We start from the raw sequence: 7,551 nt of genomic DNA, 5'->3' as shown, positions 1-7,551 counted from the left end.
TGCGACAAGCATGGATCAAGACCAGCCTGCGCATCCGTGCAGTCTGGTCAGAATCCATGCTGTTCGCTTTCAAAGCCTATTGCAATTAGAAAAAAAGTTAGCGAACAGCATGGATACTGACCAGACGGCGCGGATGCGCAGGCTGGCCTGGATCCATGTTGTGCGCAAAGCCACTATGTTGGTTCTCCCATGGCACGGCTCATATGTATGAAATACTATTCCTTTGGAAATCATATTCACATTTCGAGTGGTTTGTTAGCACAATTATCTTAGCCTGAAAGAGGTAATTTTGCAATGTCTATGAAAAAAGCGAAAACAAAACCGAAGCATATATCCTCTAAAATAAATATTTCGAGTTGAATATTGCCGGCTAGCAATTTTGTTAAGTGTATGTTAATTTGCAACCCCACATGTTGCCTGCGTTGCTGGAACGTTAAGCTACATAAATATCTAGGTTAATGACACAAAATACTGCCTCGATACAAAAATATCCTAAAAGATTAGACAATTTGTCAGAACGCCACATCAAGTACAGATTTTTCCAACCAATCATATTAGAAGTGTTTTATAAACACGTCTTATAAGGTTTCTAAAACTTCACATATCGTCAAAACCGGCTTGTCTACGACAACGCTTGATAATGAGTTATTTGCCTACTGGGTTGCATGTTGTGCTTCTTACCATTGCATGCAGCGATGGCTTTTTGTTTGACGTCAAAACGGACTGTCTCGTGACGTCATGGAGTTCTTGGGCGGAAATGCCTGGTCTTGATGTACACATTCGAGAACGTGGAATTCTTCGACATGATAACAAAGGTGGCGCTCCCTGCCCACCAGATGACGAACTAAGGGAGATAAAACCAGGTAAATCAGTTTAAACCTATGTAAAAAATCTTCAGATATGCCACCAATATTATTTTTGTGAAAACATTATCATTTAGGTGTAGATCTAGATGCATTTTATATAATATCCCTTAAGTCGAGCATTTTTCATAAATATACTAGTAATTACAGAACATTTTAACCCTTATCAAGCTGGACACAATTGGTTTTGTTTTTGCGACCAGTGAAGATCAAGATCAGCCTGCACATCCATGCAGCCTGAGTATGATCTGCACTATATGCCATTCGATCAGTATCTTTATGGTATGCACCCCTTTTAACAGTCAATGACACTGTCCGGATTGAAAGATGGACAAGTCCATTATAGAAAAGCAAGGTAAGTGCCCTTTTACGAAATATTATAAACTACCATGCATGTTTTACACTGCTTATGTGACCAATATTTCTAAGGTCATTTTCTTCCGATTTAGAAACATCATTTTTGGATTTAAATTTAACAATTGTGAATAATAACTTGGAAACGAAAATATATGATACAAGGGACGATTTTAATTTTGAAATTGTCAACTTCCCTCATCTTGATGGAGATTCCCTCGAGAAACATCATACGGTGTCTATATTTCACAACTTGTTCGTTTTGCAAGAACTTGCTCAAAGATAGAGAATTTAAATAACAGAAATCTTCATATCAGCAAGAAATTATTGCAACAGAGTTACCGTTATCATAATCTACGGAAAGCTTTCAGTAAATTTTATTAAAGATCGTCGGAGCTGTTAGAAAAATACAAAACTCACATAAAATCTCTTTTAAAACTTGAACTTACACAGTCACCCGGAATACAATGAGATGTAGTTTATAAAATTCGGAAAATTAAACATAGTCCTTATGCGAAAATCGTGAAGCACAGTGCATGTTTAGTGATTGACCTCTCTACAGTTAATTGCTACGCCTTTCTATTTAATGATGCGATGACTAACAAAGTGTAAGACTCCATGATGCTTTTCTCCTAAATCCTACATACAACGGACGGAGGGAGTTGATTTTTTTATCTTTCTTTCTTAGTCGTGCTCTTAAAAATTAGGCTCTTGGTGCTCTGACTTCGGACAAGTTTGTAAGTACATTTGAGTAAATATAACTTAATTTTATGTTTTACTTACTATTATTTAATCTGTATTTTTTTGCGCTAATGTTAGAGCCTTTCGCAGCAGGGAGTTTATCTACATTGTGTTATCTAACTTGTAGAAAATAAGGTAAGTGCGAGGTTGCCATGCCCTAAATGCATTTAAAACCCTTACCTTACCGGTTACCTTTATACAGGTTACTGAGCGTACCAAGGCGGTGGCCCTATTTTCAACTTGTTTTCTCTCCGTTCTCGTATTTTGTGTTGCGTATGTAGTCTTGTTTGATGCTGGCATTTATTAACTGTCCGTCTTGTATTTTGTGTTGCGTATTCTTTATAATCGGCATTTTATTAACATTGTGTAGTCTAACTTATTGCAAATAGGGTAAGTGCGAGGTTGGCATGTCCTAAACGCTTTTAAACCTCCAGTTTCCTTTATATAGGTTACTGACCGTTCCAAGGCGGTGCCCCTATTTTCAACTGGTTTTCTGTCTGCCTTGTATTGTCTGTTGCGTATGTTGTCTTGTTTGTTGTGTTTTCTCCTCCTCCTAACCTCCCTTATCGTCCCGCCCTTTCCCATTGCATTTGCGCTCCTGTTTGCATCCCCTCCCCCTTTACTTTGAGTTAGTTTTCGTGGCACTCCATCTATTTTGGCTTTGGACAGCAAAAGTCTACGTAACATTTGAACAGCTTTCGTAAACCAGATAGTGGCTGAAAGTCCATATACTAGTAATCCTATAGAAAGACAATTCAATTTAGTACTTTACTATATCTTTTGAGTGTGCATTTGTTTTCTCAATTAAAACTACGGCTGATAGCCCAAATTGAGATGCGACACACTCTTATATAACTTTTACTTTTAGGGAGTAAGTTAACCCTAATCTATGTCTTTAAATTTTAGATCCCCATCCATCCCCTTTAGACAGTCAGATTCATATACAAGCTACAGCAAGATCGATGTCAACAAACTTTATACGGAGAGAACCGAAGCCTGGCAACCCAACACAGCCTGGTCATGTCCGTGACCTTCTGATTGTCCTCGACTCTTCAGGAAGTATTAGTAAATCAGACTTTGAGAGAACCAAACATAATTTGGCCGAGCTGATGGGAATGCTCTGCCCCGATCCTGACCCATTTGCTCAACTTTACAATCACGCTGCTTTACTTGATTTTTCAAATTCTGTTATGGAAGTGTTTGATTTCAACAGGTACCATGGCATTGCGGCACTAAAGCGTGCTCTACTATCTGTACCTCAGATTGCAGGACGTACATGCACGACAAAAGCTCTCGATGCGGCATCTCAGATGCTAGCAACATGGAAAGGTTTGAATTTGTTAGTAGATCCATTTACCGTATACGCCAAAATAAGCAACAGTCCTTTAAACTGATTATCTTATCTTGTAATACCACAACCTGGTATTTAACAAGCTTTTGACTTTTAATGTAGAAAATAGTTTATAATTTATTTTTAGAATAAAACTATTGACCATGTGCATTTTACACTATATTTTTATCACTTTGTTTACTATAAAAAGCTAATTGTAATGATTTCAGGAATGCGGTCAGACAGTCTTGTTGACAAAGAAGTTTTGATATTGACAGATGGACACTCGAACTGTGGTGGCGACGTGCTTGCGTCAGCTCTGAAGCTTCGTGGCAAAGCTAAGGTGTTTTCTTTACTTATCGGTTCCTTTTCACAGAGTGGATTAAACGAGATCCTTAACTATGTAACAACTCCCGCACCGAATCATCTGTTTGCAATTAAGACCCATCAAGGACTAGATCAATTGATGTCACTTCTTAGGTCACAAAGCAGTCTGGTTCCATGTATGCCATTCGATCTTCCCTCGAACAGTGGATAGCTCAACAGACGAAAGTTATTTTTCTACGAGACTTTTAACATGAGTTATTTCTGTAACACTGATGATATGATATTTATTATTTGTGGAGGTGGGATGGGGTGGGGGCGCAGGGGAAAGACTTCAGTCATCACTTTTTTTTACAAAATAATTATCTGATATCCCGCTAGATGATGAACAATGTCTGAACCCATTTCGAAAACTTATTTTAGACACATTTTTAAAGTATGTTAGTCAACGAACTGAGACATACATACATACATACATACATGCATGGATGCATGCATGGATGCATACATACATGCATGCATGCATACATACATACATACATGCATACATACATACTGTAACTACATATTCTAACTTTAATAAACTTATTATTTGCATTTTTAGAAGTATGAACTTTACTAAAATTGTTCTAAATACGTATTTTTGATGTAAAAATGTAGACAAAATAAAGGGTATTCTCACTGTGTCGCTGTGTTTTCAATTGCTATTTTGATCAACATGATAGAAGTATTATTCAATCCATTGCTTCCCTTTATGACGTGCAGTATTAAACAAAGTGATAGTTTGTATTTGGATAGCTGCGTTCTATGTTAAACATAAATCTAAAAGCCTTATAGACTTTTAAGTACAGTCGACCAATATAACAGAAGATATACCTGTTCTTTTATCAAAATGCTTTATTTTCATTGTGAAGTGTGAGAATAAAATATTTCTCGTAAAGCTAGACGAAAAGAGATAGTAAGTAGCCAAATTCACGATAAATGTTAGTATGTCCATTGATATCATAGACTATTTTGGAAGGCATGTTCTAATACCTGGCCTGGCCTGGTCCGATGAGCCTAGTTTTCCACAAGGCCGGGCCAGGTCGGTGATTAGATCATGCCATTTTGAAAGACAAATATAACCATTCCGTTCTATTTAGAAAAAACAGTCCCAATGAGCTAGACATTTTCTTAAAAATAGATATCTTTTGACAGCCTCCTTTGCATATAGTAAACTTGAGCAGTTTGGGTCATTACTTTTTAAATGGCCATTGTGACTATAACTTTCATTGAAACTTATCTGTCTAATTCTAAATCTCTACGTACAAACTTAGATGACATCGGGTAAAAGTTCACTGGGTCATTTTCAAAGCCGCAGCCAAATGGTCTTCATCATTCCCCATGTTTTCTTAAAACTATCTCGATCTTATTTCCTAAGAAAAATGCGATGGGGATTTGCTACCAAAAACAGGAATTGCTGCAAGAAAGCAAACCTCTATGGAAAAGTCCATCCTAAGTTATTGTCAAATGCTCATCTTAATATACTCCCATTTTGGATGAAACGGGACGTATGATGTGATGGATAGTGCTACTGTCCCTATCTATTCATCATATTTCGTGTCTGGGGCAAAACGTAAAAACAATAAAGGTACTGACTTTAAATTTGGCATATAGATAGATGGTGAGAAAAGATGTACAGAGTGCAACAACCAACATTACTCTCCCATAACCCACCCCCTAAACCTCGACAACCTCAACATTAACTCTCAACAAAATTTAGAGTATTGTGACTTAGTATGACGTCACCGCCGCTGCACAATCCCCCTCCCAGTCCCCCGACACCCAAAATGCCAACCCATCGCTACATTGCCCATCCTCCAGCCAAACCTACATTACAAACACACATGCGCGCGTGCTATCATCATCATTTTTTTTTTTTTGAATTTTTACCTTCTTTTGTCTTTAATATTCCGGCACTGTCACAAACACATCTCACCCACACCACTACCTGAACCCCGGAAAAAATGTTATTTACTTGTGCCTCAATATCCTGTCAGCGCCGCCAAATGCCCCCCACCCCACCCACCCGTCGTGGTACTGGACCTGCTTTGATCTTAAATTTTGGGAGTGTATTGACCCGCTTTAAGGACCTGTTGTTTGAAAAATATGGGAGAATCAATATTTTATGACGATGTTGCTAATTGCCTTTTGTGTAATGTTTGAGCCAAACACATATTAGGTTGTGAACATGATTAGGTAAAAACAGCACTCTTTTCTCTTCAGTAACTGTTACAGTTTGTGTTTGTCCATATTTCCGTAATATTTCTGTGTTATGTTGTATTTGAATAGGATACATGTTCTGACCTCCTTGTAGAAAATTTGTAATTTTCCAAAAATTATGTATTGTGCATAATTTTGAATAATAATATGTTCTTTCGGTCGTGTCTTTAATCTTAATGGAGTCCTGCCAGGAGTTCAGTGATTTTGCGTCTGACCATTTCAGGTCGATGTTCTACTTAATGTTTGTCTTGCCCTTGTCCTCTGTTTTACTTTGTCTATGATTTGTGCCTATCGTTTGTGCATCTGTACATACACTGCTACAGTGTTTTGTTTTGAAAGACTCCAACCGGTTTGTTTCCGGCCTTTGAAGTCACACAGAAATGTAAGCACTTTCCAGTCATGAGAATGGTAAAAGACCCTTTGTTCACTTCCGTGTATTATTTCATGCATATCAGTTCACCTTGTCAACGGACTTATGCAAGTCAACTTGAAAATGTTCACAAAATTATCAATAGACATCACGATTTCCATTATCTTCATGCATAAATTTTAGGAAAATAATATATGATCTTATTGCGATCATTTCTTCAAATAAAACCCCTGTAGATGATACTTTTTTACATTTTCTCGCCGAAAATATCTGCGTAATTTGCTGATCAGCCATACTGAAAATTATCTTGAACAGACAGTGACAGATAGTTTGGTCTTCCAGTTTTTCTAGCAATTCCAAAATAAATAAAGGTTGGTAAAAAAGACATTATCAGAAAAGTCATACTGCTTAAAACTTCGACTGATGATGCTATAATAAAATACACATTAAAGGACTACATATTTGTAACTACATCTATTGGTGTTGCTAACTATCATGATTTATGTGTCTTACTTGTAATTGATATTCTTGATAATTTTGTGAACATTTTCAAGTTGGAAATTAAATTTTGCATATTTTCCACAGATGAAACATCTTTTGCAGATTTTGCAAATCTATTTATTCTTGGAAATTAAATGATTTTGTGTCGGTGGAGTATACTTCTAATCAACAGGCCATGAAATTTGTTACATTATCACAAATTTATGTAAAGCTGTAAATCTGAACACCAGTTAGATAAAAATCATTATTTGTTTTCTAAAAATCATACAGTGCCATTCATTTAAGTATGAGTAGTTTACAAACAAAATGCTAAATGTTAATTGAAAGAGAATTTGATTTTTGTAGATAATTTTGAAGCTGGTTTGAAACATATAAAATTACTTGGCGTTCTTTGACAATAATACAACTTGTGTTTCATTTAAAATAAATAAATGAATCATTGTAAAATATGAATATAGAGAGGATATTTGTTTGTTTTGAGTGAATATGGTATATATCTCACTGAGAAGTGAGAAAATCTCAAATAGTTTCACGAGCGCGTAGCGCGAGTGAAAATATGAAAATTTTCTCACTTCGAGGTGAGATATATTCCATATTCACAAAAACAACCAAATTTTCTTTTTATTTTATGCTCAATTACGTTGAGAAATGCATTTTGCAACTGTTTTAATCTCAGCGCGGGAAACAGACGCGCGTAAACAGACATGACGTCAGACGTGCTGTGACGTTATAAAGACGCATGCAACATAAAGTTCCATTTTGTTTTATATTTTGCTGCATAACGGTATGGAATTCTCTTTAAGTAA

General features: G+C 36.4%; 1 protein-coding gene across 1 annotated transcript; it reads left to right on the top strand.

Annotated features, from left to right (window-relative positions):
* The first annotated feature begins 556 nt into the window (after nt 1-556).
* Nucleotides 557-4,273, top strand: LOC128549848 (integrin alpha-X-like). The gene is made up of 3 exons (XM_053527525.1): nt 557-863; nt 2,865-3,287; nt 3,519-4,273. Exons 1-3 carry the CDS (start codon nt 641-643, stop codon nt 3,824-3,826), a joined length of 954 nt encoding a protein of 317 aa, XP_053383500.1. The 5' UTR covers nt 557-640; the 3' UTR covers nt 3,827-4,273.
* The last annotated feature ends 3,278 nt before the right edge of the window (nt 4,274-7,551 follow it).

Source organism: Mercenaria mercenaria, chromosome 16 (assembly GCF_021730395.1).
Source record: "Mercenaria mercenaria strain notata chromosome 16, MADL_Memer_1, whole genome shotgun sequence".
NCBI lineage: Eukaryota > Metazoa > Mollusca > Bivalvia > Venerida > Veneridae > Mercenaria > Mercenaria mercenaria.
The sequence above is the reverse complement of the archived record's forward strand: the minus strand, read 5'-3'. Positions and strand labels throughout refer to the sequence as shown.

Coding starts and splice junctions, on each gene's coding strand:
- LOC128549848 (XM_053527525.1), top strand. CDS start 641: ATGAGTTATTTGCCTACTGGGTTGCATGTTGTGCTTCTTACCATTGCA. Junction 864..2,864: donor ACTAAGGGAGATAAAACCAG/GTAAATCAGTTT, acceptor TTTAAATTTTAG/ATCCCCATCCATCCCCTTTA. Junction 3,288..3,518: donor GATGCTAGCAACATGGAAAG/GTTTGAATTTGT, acceptor TAATGATTTCAG/GAATGCGGTCAGACAGTCTT.